This window comes from Bos indicus x Bos taurus, chromosome 3, assembly GCF_003369695.1.
Source record: "Bos indicus x Bos taurus breed Angus x Brahman F1 hybrid chromosome 3, Bos_hybrid_MaternalHap_v2.0, whole genome shotgun sequence".
Lineage (NCBI taxonomy): Eukaryota > Metazoa > Chordata > Mammalia > Artiodactyla > Bovidae > Bos > Bos indicus x Bos taurus.
Window position 1 is genome coordinate 75,110,072 of NC_040078.1, and position 14,180 is coordinate 75,124,251.

At 34.7% G+C, this 14,180-nt stretch overlaps 1 protein-coding gene across 2 annotated transcripts in view; it reads left to right on the forward strand.

Annotated features, from left to right (window-relative positions):
• LRRC40 (leucine rich repeat containing 40) overlaps nucleotides 1-14,180 on the forward strand; it is a 41,190-nt gene that overhangs the window by 1,088 nt on the left and 25,922 nt on the right. For both annotated transcript variants that reach the window (XM_027536898.1, XM_027536899.1), the window contains exons 2-5: nucleotides 1,521-1,702; nucleotides 2,801-2,874; nucleotides 4,780-4,909; nucleotides 8,436-8,559. In XM_027536898.1, coding sequence (XP_027392699.1) covers nucleotides 1,521-1,702; nucleotides 2,801-2,874; nucleotides 4,780-4,909; nucleotides 8,436-8,559 — 510 coding nt within the window. The remainder of the gene's footprint in view (nucleotides 1-1,520; nucleotides 1,703-2,800; nucleotides 2,875-4,779; nucleotides 4,910-8,435; nucleotides 8,560-14,180) is intronic.

A 14,180-nucleotide genomic window follows, 5' to 3' on the forward strand; every position in this document is an offset into this window, starting at 1 on the left:
TTTTAATCAATGGGAACATAAATATTTTAAAATTACTGCTGTGCTTGTACACATGCTTATTCCAGAGCCTGGAACTTTCTACATGATACCTGACTAGGGTTCACTTCTTGACTTCCTCAAGGACTCTGCTTAGATAGGTCTTTCTTCACTACCCTATCTATAATAAATTCTTTTGGTAACATTGTATTCTCTAACCTGTTTTTAATAGCATTTATTATTATCAGAATCTGTATTCTGTATTTGTTTATTGTCTTCTCTGCCCTCTGCTAGAATATTAGTTAGATGTGGTCAGGGACCTTCATTTTGCTCATTGTGTCCTTAGCACTCAAAGTCGTGCTTGATACATAGTAGATTCTTATTAAACATTTGTGGAAGGAATAAGTAGATGAATGAGTTATTCCCAAAAACTAAGTGTGTGCTGGAATGTACTTATTGATTGGACCCAGATAGTTTAGTCTACTAAAGTTTCAGGGAGCAAATGAATTTTGATTGTCAAGTGTTAAAGCAGCCTGATATAACTCCTGCTTGGTCATGATGTTTAGATGTAGTTTTTGTTTTTTGGAGTAACCCCCTGGTTTTAATGTCTCTGATTTTGGTATCAGAATAATGCTGACTTCATAAAATGAGTTGGGAATTTTATCTCCTTTATTTTCTGAAAGGTTCTCTAGAATTAGTTTTGTTTCTACTCTAAATGTCTGCTAGATTTCACCAGTGAAGCTATCTGGGCCTAGAGTTTTATTTGTGGGATTGTTTTAAATAGCAAATTCAATTTCTTTCATGGATGTAATGTGCGATAACACATTTGCTGTAGCACTGAAGCAAGTTAATACCTTCTAGAGCTTCAGTTTAATAGTGATAAACCTTAACTCTTTCTGTTTAACTTGTAGAGACTTACTTGCTACGTCAAAGGAATTGCTGTATTTGCTGCAACAAGAGTAACAATGTTGTGTTGTGTGTCAGATAAAATAGAGAGCAGCTACAAGAGTCAGATATACCTTTCAAATATTCACTGAGAAGCAAGATAGTTTAGCTTTTCCAGGGTTTAATCTTATCTAGCTGTATAACCTGGGACAAATGATACATTCTCTCTGAGTCCCATTTCTGTCATGTATAAAGTAAGAATAGTCATAACACCTGCCTCCTGGAGTTGTTATGCGATACAGGAGTTTGTTCATTTGATTTCCGTATCTTCTCTGTTATGGTGGCATAAAGATAGAGCCCATTCTTTGTCTTATATATCCAACCACTATGTGCTATGCAGGAAATGTATATAATAAATACAGTTGAATAAAGATAAAAGTGAGATCTAATATGAAAAATACATATCCTCTATTCTGTTTTGGAATAAAATTAAACTTTCACTTTAATGTTGTTGTAATTCATTGTAATTTGATTTCCTTGAAAGTTTTTTAATGTTTCAGAAATTTCAGTAGATAACTTGATAGCTGTTATCAACTTACGTACTTAGTATCTCACTTCTTTTTTTTCTGTCCTTTTTTGGTGTGGTATGGTGGAAATAGTGCCTCAGTGTGTTTGGAGAATAAATGTGGATATCCCTGAGGAAGCTAATCAGAATCTTTCATTCAATGCCTCTGAGCGATGGTGGGAGCAGACGGATTTGACTAAACTAATCATATCAAATAATAAACTTCAGTCACTTACTGATGACCTCCGACTCCTTCCTGCACTGACTGTTCTTGATGTAAGTGGATTTATGAGTCTTTTGTTTGAAAAGACTTTGAAGCTAAGTTTAGACTTTGAGAAGCAGAAAGCCCATGGTAGAGTGCAAGAAGAATAACAAATTACTGTATTAGGCAAAGCATCATGGTTAAGAATGCAGAATCAGAACCTCAGGCTTCAGTTCCCACTGCAGCTTGATAGCTGTGTGATCTCGGGACAGTTACCTCTCTGTGTTTCAGTTTCCATATCTATAAATCGAGACTGTTAGTACTGCCTATCTTTGAATTAAATATGTTAACGCATACAAACAGAATTAGAATTAATGTTTAACTAGTGGCTTCTGCTGCTTGTCCTTTTTTTATTGCTATTATTTTATGATCATTATTATTCTAGACGTTAAAGCAAGTACTTAAGGTTATTATTATTATTTTGTTACTTATCTCCAATACTGACTTAAATTATTGGGCTTAAATTTTTGTGGGTTTATTCAGGGACTTTGTTTTTAGTCCCTAGTTGCTATGTCATGTGGTAAAGTGAAACATGAGTAGTTTATTTCACAATCCACAGACTTCTATATCACAATCCACTGTTTTACTTAGGAACACCAAAAAATCTTCCCAATATTTGTCTGAAAAAGTTGGATGTAGTCAGATTTCTAGAGAAGTTTTTATTTTCTTCATTTGTAAAGTGAATCAGTTGGTGTCGGTGTTCTCCTTAAGGTTCCTTGTACCTTGAAAACAATATGATTCTGTAAAAACATGAGAGAAGAAATCTTCCTCCTCATTTATTTTTTGTAAATGTTGGCATAATCATACCAACAGAGGGCTATACATTCTAACCCTCTCGTCTCTCATTTCAGATTGAAATTCCACTCAGTGAGGTGAAGTTTCCTTTTTATTAACTGTAATATTTAAAATTAATGTCTTACCACTCATGATCTCTGAACAGCAATGTGATCAATTTCAAACTCTTTTTTCTCTTCTGTACTCAGAAAAATTACCAATAGTCCAACAGTACTATTGAATTAGAATAATTAGAGTATTGTCAGCGAATATTTTGCAGTAACAAAGTTTGTGGTTATTTATAAGAGATATTGACTGTGTCTTTTAATAACTTTCAGATACATGATAATCAGTTGACATCCCTTCCTTCTGCTATAAGAGAGTTAGAAAATCTTCAGAAACTTAATGTCAGGTAATATTTAAACTTACTTCAGTATTGCTTGTATAAAGGTATAAATCTAATATTCTTTAAAAATTTTTTTCTAACATTTTTTCTAACATGTAAAAAAATTTTTATATTATCTCAGAAAGTAATTAAATAGGATAAGAATTTTAAGCTGTAATTCTCCGATTATTTTATTTTTTGTTTTAGAATTGCCTACATGTTTTCTGGTTTTACAAATTTAAGACCAATTTAAAAAAATACTCTTTATATTTTTTGTGAAATAATTTTTAGTGGTTATTTTCAAAATCTTTGCTGACATCTCAAGTTTTATGTTACTTTGATAGTCTAAGATATATATGTGTTAAACAGAAGGAAGAAATTTAAAACAATTTTTTTCATCAGTGAGGAAAATTTCATGTTTTTGATATTAGCAGTTTTAAACTTTTCTGGGGACTCAGATTCCATGGGTGTGCCTCTGATACTCTTTGATAGGTACATGGAAGGCCAGCTAGCTGAGACTCCAGCTACCTCTGTTTGCCCTTCAGTATGCATTCAGACTTTCAAGAAAAATTACAGCCTTATATGTTATATATAAACTGTGGAAAAGGGATTAGGAGAAAAAATTTAAAGGGTTTAAGTGTTAAACATTGTTTGAAAAGCTGTGGCTTATAAAATAGGTGTGGTTATTGATCTGTCTAACATAGCATGATCAAGTCTCAGTTTTCTGAAGTTAACTAGTTTGAGGGAGAACAGTTCCTCAAATAACAGTCTTTATTTGATGAAAAACTTAAAATTACCATAAATTAACAAAAGTATCTGTACCCAAAATTGTTTAGGACACTTAGTGAAGATACTTATTGTTTAGTTGTACATCAGAACCTCTTCCCATTGCAAGCCAAAGGCATAGATATCCCCTGCAAAAAGAAGAGAGGGTAGGGTTGAGAGGAGAAGAGAGAGTATGCAGCTGCTGTGGGTGGCTTTAGCTTTAGCTTCTAGCTCTTAAGAGTATGAATGTTAGGATGGAGGGAATAGAACAAGAGAGGAAAAGAAGGAAATATATAGCAAAAATTACATTTTTGCCCAACTAGATTCCTGTCAGATATGCAAAGATTACAGTTAAGTAACTGACACTGTCAACCAATTTTTAATGGTTTTTGGTGGTTCATATTTTAGAAAACATTTTTTGGCATTTTTGTTCCAGCTAGTTTTATTATAATTTAAGGTCATTATTATACGCTTATATTTCCCTTTACCTGCCTGTTATTTGTGAAGAAACTGTATATGGCTAGACAGTAGAGTAGAATTCCCAAGCAAATAGTTGGCATGAATCTAAGAACAAGTTAAATCATCTCTTAATTATCAGGGAATGTATTATTCTAAGTGACTTGGGACTTCTCCACCAATAAACTGGAATCTGCAGGACTAAACTGAAAATAATGATTCAGTACAAATAAAATTAGAGTTGCATATTACACGTTCAACTGGATATGCTAGGCCCTCAAATAGAAATAGCTATTTTTGTTTTGAGTGCTAGATTGAAGCCTAATCCCCATGTAAAATGTGACTTCATTGTAGTGTGTGTATGCGTCTTTGTCAAAATCTTAAAACTGATACAGTGTGAAAATTTAGAGTCCAATGTATTCTTTCACATTGCATGTAAAATGAAGTTGATTAAAAGGAACCAATCAAAATTTCACAAATTATATCTTTGCTTCAAAATCTTTATTTCTTTGAAACACTCAATTTGATTATATTACTGTCGTTTTAATGGGTGTTTTCCTTTTAGGATGTAAAGTTTGATAAGTACTTAAAATTAGTAACCTTACTTGTCTTTTTTTTAATGAGCCCAGGTAGTTGATTAGCAGAAATGCCTTGTTAAGTATTTATTTTGTTGTCACCAAATTATTCAGCATTTGTTTTATCAATCAATAGCCATAACAAGCTGAAAATACTCCCTGAAGAAATTACAAATCTAAGAAATCTGAAGGGCCTGTATCTCCAGCATAATGAACTCACTTGCATACCAGAGGGGTTTGAACAACTTTCCAACTTAGAAGATTTAGTAAGTTTTGATTTTGCAATATTTGTATAATTTGGGGCTGGAGGGATTTTTCATTTGGCTGAGAAATTGGATATATGATACCAATCATGAGTACATGGGTGCCTGTTTGGATGACTAGATTATCAGAACTATGTTTTACAATTAGATTGCTAAATTAATAATTTCAAATTTCGTTTCCTATGTTTTTCTTCTTCTTTCCTGTTTTTCTTATGATAGAAATTACCTTAGATTTTAATTTCAGAATAGAGTTTTAGAAGGGGCCTGATGATGATAACTTTGCTATTCAGAGGCTTTTGCGACTTAGCAAAATAGAGGAAAGGGGTTTTTAGCGTATACTTACCCCCCCTTTTTTTTCATATATATATTTTTGGCTGCACAGGGTCTTTCTTGCTGCATGCAGGCTTTCTCTAGTTGCAGTGCGTGAGGGCTACTCTGTAGTTGCGGTGCTTGGGCTTCTCATTGAGGTGGCTTCTCTTGTTGTAGATTCCCATTACCTCCTCTTAAGCCCTTATGGTCCTTCTGTTCCCTAAGTGTTCAGATAATACCTTCAGGGCCTGCCTTTTCTTGCCTGTTTTCCAAAGTGGCCACATTTCTTGATAAAATTTTCATTCCATCTGTTTCACATCTTAAATGGAGATAACCATGAAGCAGTACAAATATTTTAGTCATATTATTAAGAATAATACAGACAATAGGCAGTTTGCTTTACATATAGGTAAGTAGTTTCATCCTGTTAACAGATTTTTTAAAAAGTAACATCCAAAGTCATACAACTGATTAAGGAATTCAGGATTTTAACATCAGACAATTTGATTTCAAAGTGTATACACTCTTCCCTCCCAAATTTACCGCAGGAGGAGTAAGACTCTACTATAAGCTGTCCTATCTGAAAGACTTTAGCTTTATTAGATCAGATGTTCCAACATAAATCTCTACTCCATGTAGTTATTTCATAGTACATTCTTATTCTGTTCACTGTTACATGTTTTGAAAAACTCATTAGTGTCATTTTAGCCTTGAAGTTTATTTTTTATTGAAGGACAAATTACTTCTTTTATTTCTTTCTTTCTTGATATTTTCCCCCATCTGCTCTAGTGGTTGAAATCAAAATTATACTCTCCTTAACCATTTCTTTAGGATCTCTTTGTTTTTCAATCTGATCAGATTGGAAATAAATTTTGGAAAGTAAAAGGTAGATGAAATGAATGGGAAAGAAGGGAGCCATCAGATTTTCTTATAAAATTTAGTGGTAAAAGATAGCAATTGATTAAAAAAAAGAATCTAGTAGAAGGCTTAATGGAAACCTTATAAACTTTTGTTCTGGGTTCCCAGATATTTATTTTCTTAATAAAAGAATGCTTCAGTTTAGAACTGTGATCTTAAGGACTAATTATCAGATAAATCATAAATGTGAGCAACAATAAATTAAAGCATTAAAAGTGTAAGATATGTAATAATTTAAGCTAACAATATTTCTTTTTTTTTTTAAATTTAGAAATGTATTCTGTTAATCAATAAGTTTATACAGCTATAGTTTAAAACAAAAACCGTGAAAATAAGACTGTTTCAAATTCTGGGCCCTTCCAATTTTCCAAATACGAGAGCTCTGAAAGTTGTATATACCAGCTGAAACAAGACAAAATTATGAATGGAGTCATGACATTTCATGAAACAAATTTTACATAACTGAAGGATCCTTCCTGGGACTAGTTAATTGCCTTTACCAAAAAAAAAAAAAAAAAAAAAAGGAAAGAAAAGTATGGAATTCCCGTGTTCTAAATCAACTTGTTACACATCAATATAAACCCACAGTGTCCTGGCAGACAACATGCTTTCATTTTCTGTCTCATCCTAGAACTCGAATCCTAATTCATTTCAGCAGAGACTCCATAGGCAACAGGAAAGATTGTAGCATTAAAATATTCATTTATTCTTTTGTGGTAGCTCAACAGTGGTCTTATTTCTGGGTAAGCTAGTAATATTTCTTAAAGTTACATAGAACTGCTTAGCACGATGCTAAATAAATATTGAAGAAATGTGTCACATAAATAATGATTAATTCATATGCACTGTACTTATTTTGTATCCAGTTTAATCATTAACTGCAATAGTTTAATATTTAACTATCAATAATTCTGTTACTTTAGGTTCTTTAAAATTTCTTAAGAATTTATGACTTAATCTTTATCAGAAACTTTTTATTTTTAGCTTTTGATATTAGAATAATTTTAGATTTATAGAGAAGTTGGAAAGATAGTACAGAGAGTGTCTGTATACCCTTCACCCATCTTAATGGGTGAACATTTTACATAACCATGGGATATTTGTAAAAACTAAGAAATTGACTTTGGTACAATATTGCTGACTAAACTATAGATTTTATAATATTTTCCCAGTGTTTTCACTAATGTCCTTTTCTTTTTGTTCCAGGATCCAACCCAGAATACTACATATCATTTAGTGTCAGTAAATTCTGATATCACAAAATACTTATTAGTAATCTGTTGATTCTTAGACCTTAGAGTATTTGAGTTGTAGAGTATTATGTTGTATGTTGTAGATTATGTGTTGTTAGTATAATAATAACAGTATGTTTTAAAAATATGCTGGTGTATAATAGCATTTTTCCTTTTTCTATTTTCTTGATTTATTTAGAGTTATAGTTATTTAATGTTAGACTAAATCATAGTCTTCAGAGAACAGTTCCTTTAAGTCATTTTTTTCTTATTCACTGTTGCCCTACCTAATAGTTTAGTGACAGCTGGTGGAATACTTACATTTAATTTGAACGTCATAGGAAGAATACCTGATACATAGCATTGTCTTTTAAAGGGAGTTGCAAAAAAATTCTCATAACTATTTAGAGAAAAAGCAAAGACTTATAATGCGAAAGTAAGGTATAGGGATTAATTAGGCAGGGTGAAAGAGTGAAAACTAAACAGTAGACTTTGTACTTAGTTAAAGCAGACTTACTGTGGTCAGCAGAAGAACCAAGAGGGAATATTTTTTCCTCCCAAATGAAAATGGCCATATTTTTCAGCCTTACTTGTTTTCTTTCAAGCATTTTTCTTTTTTGCAAAGATGTTTTTCTTTATATATTACAGTTTAACTGATGTATCGTTAAACATTGTTAACATATCATTAAAATGTATCATTGTACTTTTTGCCTGATGTATCATAGATACTCAGCAAATATTGGATGGATAAATGGATTTTTAAAAAACATAATGCAAGATACAGCATGACTTAGTACTAACAGAAACCTTTCTGTAAAATATTTTTGAAATCAATTCATTTTAATTTCTCTCTGTTACATTATTAGACATGTAGTAGGTCCACAGAAAATACTGAGTCAATGAATGATGATCTGTGAAATTGTCAGTGAATGAGACTTAGAAAGTATATCTACTCTAAATAGTTTTTTTAAATGTTGCAATGCCCTTAAAATTCTGAACACCCCCCTTAGGGATCCTTCATTTATTTTTTTATTTACTTGTTCATTCATTTTGTCTTCCTCTTTTTAAAGGATCTTTCAAATAATCGTCTTACAACTGTTCCTGCTAGTTTTTCTTTTCTATCCAGCTTGATGCGTCTCAATCTTTCCAGTAATCAACTGAAGAGTTTGCCAGCAGAGCTAAGTGGAATGAAAAGTAAATCTTCTCTGTTTTAAAAATTGAATAAATTTGAAGTTTGTATAACTTACATTTAGAAAAATAAATTTTTATGTAGTTACAGACAAGTAAAACAATAGATTTTATTGTGCTAAATGCAAACGATAACATCTAGTCAGATTTTCTCCAGGGCATTATTGTCTAGCCCTAATGAATTAAAATTTTAAATCATTAAGATTTACCACCAAAACAGTTCAGTTCAGTAGCTCAGTTGTATCCAACTCTTTGTGACCCCATGGACTGCAGCACACAAGGCTTCCCTGTCCATCACCAAGTCCCGGAGCTTGCTCAAACTCATGTCCATTGAGTCGGTGATGCCATCGAACCATCCCATCCCATCCTATACTATCCATACTACCAAAGTAGTTTAACACGTCAAAAAGATGAAAATAAAATTATAAATTGTGGGAAAATTATATACCTGAGAAATTGATTAAGGTTTTGAGCATGCTGTCTCTTCTTTCTCTTGTTCAATGTTCACTGAGAGGTCATGCCCCTCTCCTAGGTGATTCCACCTATGATGGGTTATGTTATATCTGAATCCTCCTTGGTCCGTAAGTAATAACGGCAAGGAATAGTCTCAGTCAGTTCAGTAGTTCAGTCATGTCCGACTCTTTGTGACCCCATGAACCACAGCACGCCAGGCCTCCCTGTCCATTACCAACTCCTGGAGTCAACCCATACCCAAGTCCATCGAGTCGGTGATGCCATCCAACCGTCTCAACCTGTCGTCCCCTTCTCCTCCTGCCTTCAATCTTTCCCAGCATCAAGGTCTTTTCCAATGATCAGCTCTTGACATCAGGTGGCCAAAGTGTTGGAGTTTCAGCTTCAACATCAGTCCTTCCAATGAACCCCCAGGACTGATCTCCTTTAGGATAGACTGGTTGGATCTCCTTACAGTCCAGGAACTCTGAAGAGTCTTCTCCAACACCACAGTTCAAAAGCATCAGTTTTTCGGTGCTCAGCTTTCCTTATAGTCCAACTCTCACATCTGTATATGACCACTGGAAAAACCACAGCCTTGACTAGACGGACCTTTGTTGGCAAAGTAATGTCTCTGCTTTTGAATATGCTATCTAGGTTGGTCATAACTTTCCTTCCAAGGAGTAAGCGTCTTTTAATTTCATGGCTGCAATCACCGTCTGCAGTGATTTTGGAGCCCCCAAAAAATAAAGTCAGCCACTGTTTCTACTGTTTCCCCCATCTATTTGCCGTGAAGTGATGGGACTGGATTCCATGATCTTAGCTTTCTGAATGTTGAGTTTTCAGCCAACTTTTTCACTTTCCTCCTTCACTTTCATCAAGCGGCTCTTTAGTTCTTCTTCACTTTCTGCCATAAGGGTGGTGTCATCTGCATATCTGAGATTATTGATATTTCTCCTGGCAATCTTGATTCCAGCCTGTGCTTCCTCCAGCCCAGCATTTCTCATGATGTACTCTGCATAGAAGTTAAATAAGCAGGGTGACAATATACAACCTTGACGTACTCCTTTTCCTATTTGGAACAAGTCTGTTGTTCCATGTCTGGTTCTAACTGTTGCTTCCTGATCTGCATACAGATTTCCCAGGAGGCAGGTCAGGTGGTCTGGTATTCCCATCTCTTTCAGAATTTTCCAGTTTATTGTGATCCACACAGTCAAAGGCTCTGGCACAGTCAATAAAACAGAAGTAGATGTTTTTCTGGAACTCTCTTGCTTTTTCCATGATCCAGCAGATGTTGGCAATTTGATCTCTGGTTCCTCTGCCTTTTCTAAAACCAGCTTGAACATCTGGAAGTTCACGGTTCACATATTGCTGAAGCCTGTCTTGGAGAATTTTGAGGATTACTTGACTAGCCTGTGAGATGAGTGCAATTGTGTGGTAGTTTGAGCATTCTTTGGCATTGCCTTTCTTTGGGATTGGAATGAATACTGACCTTTTCCAGTCCCGTGGCCACTGCTAGTTTCCCAAATTTGCTGACATATTGAGTGAAGCACTTTTACAGCATTATCTTCCGGGATTTGAAATAGCTCAACTGGAATTCCATCCTCCAGTAGTTTTGTTCATCGTGATGCTTCCTAAGGCCCACATGACTTCACATTCCAGGATGTCTGGCTCTAGGTGAGTGATCACACCATCATGATTATTTGGGTCGTGACGATCTTTTTTGTACAGTTCTGTGTATTCTTGCCACCTCTTCTTAATATCTTCTGCTTCTGTTAGGTCCCTACCATTTCTGTCCTTTATTGAGCCTATCTTTGCATAAAATGTTCCCTTGGTATCTCTAATTTTCTTGAAGAGATCTCTAGTCTTTCCCATTCTGTTATTTTCCTCTATTTCATTGCATTGATCGCTGAGGAAGGCTTTCTTATCTCTCCTTACTATTCTTTGGAACTCTGCATTCAAGTGGGTATATCTTTCTTTTTCCCCTTTGCTTTTCGCTTCCCTTCTTTTCACAGCTATTTGTAAGCCCTCCTCAGACAGCCATTTTGCTTTTTTGCATTTCTTTTTCTTGGGGATGGTCTTGATTCCTGTTTCCTGCACAATGTCACGAACCACTTTATCAGATCTAGTCCCTTAAATCTATTTCTCACTTCCACTGTATAGTCATAAGGGATTTTATTTAGGTCATACCTGAATGGTCTAGTGATTTTTTCCACTTTCTTCAATTTCAGACTGAATTTGGCAATAAGGAATTCATGATCTGAGCCACAGTCAGCTCCCAGTCTTGTTTTTGCTGACTATATAGAGCTTCTCTGTCTTTGGATGCAAAGAATATAATCAGTCTGATTTCGTTGTCGACCATCTGTTGATGTCCATGTGTAGAGGCTGCTCTTGTGTTGTTGGAAGAGGGTGTTTGCTATGACCAGTGCATTCTCTTCACAGAACTCCATTAGCCTTTTCCCTGCTTCATTCTGTACTCCAAGGCCAAATTTGCCTGTTACTCCAGGTGTTTCTTGACTTACTACTTTTGCATTCCAGTTTCCTAAAATGAAAAGGACATCTCTTTTGGGTGTTAGTTCTAGAAGGTGTTGTAGGTCTTCATAGAACTGTTCAATTTCAGCGTCTTCAGTGTTACTGGTCAGGACATAGACTTAGATTACTGTGATACTGAGTGGTTTGCCTTGGAAATGAACAGAGAATATTCTGTCGTTTTTGAGGTTGCATCCAAAGTACTGCATTTTGGACTCTTTTGTTGACTATGGTGGCTACTCCATTTCTTCTAAGGGATTCCTGCCCACAGTAGTAGATATAATGGTCACCTGAGTTAAATTCACCCATTCCAGTCCATCTTAGTTCGCTGATTCCTAGAATGTTGATGTTCACTCTTGCCATCTCCTGTTTGACCACTTCCAATTTGCCTTGATTCATGGACCTAACATTCCAGGTTCCTATGCAATATTGCTCTTTACAGCATTGAACCTTGCTTCTATCACCAGTCACATCCACAACTGGGTGTTGTTTTTGCTTTGGCTCCATCCCTTCATTCTTTCTGGAGTTATTTCTCCACTGATCTCCAGTAGCATATTAGGCACCTACTGACCTGGGGAGTTCATCTTTCAATGTCCTGTCTTTTTGCCTTTTCATACTGTTCGTGGAGTTCTCAAGGCAAGAATACTGAAGTGGTTTGCCATTCCCTTCTGCAGTGGATCACATTCTGTTAGATGTCTCCACCATGATCCGGCTGTCTTGGGTGGCCCCACAGGGCATGGCTTAGTTTCATTGAGTTAAACAAGGCTGTGGTCCATGTGATCAGATTGGCTAGTTGTCTGAGATTGTGGTTTCAGTCTGTCTGCTCTCTGATGCCCTCTCTCAGTGCCTACTGTCTTAGTTGGTTTTCTCTTACCTTGGACATGGGGTATCTCTTCATGGCTGCTCCAGCAAACCGCAGCCGCTGCTCCTTACCTTGGACATGGGTAGTCTAGTCAAGAGATAGTCTAGTTTTGCTCAGATTGTTAATCCTTTTAAAAGCAGGTTAAATTTAGTGTTTCTATTTTATTAGAGTTTACTATTGAATCAGTATATTTTAAGTATTGTAGAACTAACATGTAGGATGAAAAAAATAGAAGGTACATTTTAGTAATTTAAATAAGTATACTTTTTCATGTTAGAAGTCTTGAGTCCAAAATCAATCTTTTTCACCTAAAGACAAACTATTATTATTTCTTAGTTGATGATCACTATGTGTTAACTGTAGATTGTTTACCTTATCTACTTTTTTTGCTAATCTTATGTGAGCCCTTTCATTTTTTTTGAACCTCCCTTTTTGGAGAAAATCATAGATGTGATTTCAATCACTTTATTAGAAATTATTTAGAGGTGAGTTTGTAAAATTGTGCTGTTAGACATTTAAAAAAATACTGTATAATTGACTAACAGTGTTATTAGTTTCAGGTGTGCAAAATCAGTGATATTTTTATACATTGCAAATGATCACTGCTGTTTGACTATAGAGTAATGGTTATTTGGGCTTCTGATTTGGTGCTAGTGGTATAGAATCCGCCTACCAGTGCAGAAGTTGCAAGAGATGTGCGTTTAATCTCTGGATCAGGAAGATCCCCAGAGTAGGAAACGGCACACTACTCCAATATTCTTGCCTGGAAAATTCCATGGACAGAGGAGTCTGGCGGGCTACAGTCAATGAGGCTACAAAGAGTCAGACAAGATTGAACGAATGAGCACAGCACAATGGTTATTTGTCATTTATTACAGGAATGCATAAATTAAATGCCATAAATTGAACTGACATTTTAGGGGAGCCTTTACTTGTGATACCAATAGTTAACTCTGCTTATTTTTGCCATTTTTCAATAAAGGTATTAGAAAATAGAGCTGAACAGAAAATACTATACCTGGAATGAGTATGCCAGAAGCATGTGTTTTTTGTTTTTTTTTTTAAACTGAGTAGAAATATTGAGCAATAAGAATAGATGTTGAAATCAATAGAAAAATGCTTTAAATTTATAGAAGGTTTTCTAATATATAGTTAGTCTCAGGTATTTTCTGTGCTTTAGCCATTACAAAGATACTTTTAAGCTATCATCAGTAGGACATTTAGTTGTTTTTTCTGCTATTCACGACCGAGATTCTAGTTTCTAACATTTGTATGGTTCTTTGTAATTCAAAATGCTTTAAAATATATTATTTTGCCATCAAATAGTTTTAGAAGTTAATGGGGATGCGTATTATTTACATTTTAAAGATTCAGGAACCTAGGTTTAGAAATTATACAGCAAAGTGTAAAGCCAGGGTTTTCATCTTCTTAGTTCATCCCTCTTGCTTTTTCTGCTACATGCTACTTGTATTCTTAACCAGTGCTCTTAAATGCAGAAACTTGTGAAAACTAGTTTCTAGATGTAAAACAAACTTCTTTATAGAATTTACTGGATTTAGTGTGGATTGGATTATGACATTTTCCTCAGTGCTGTAGCCAAATAATACGTGAATTGTCATATTATAAATTGAAGTACTATTAAATTTGTTTAGAAAAGCCGTTAGTTTCTGTAAACACTGAAAGTAGTCTAAATATATCAATTCAGTCTTGAATTACATTAAAATTGATAAGCTCAAGGTACATGAAAAAAAGTTGTAAAATATATATTTCCTATTCAAACTATAAG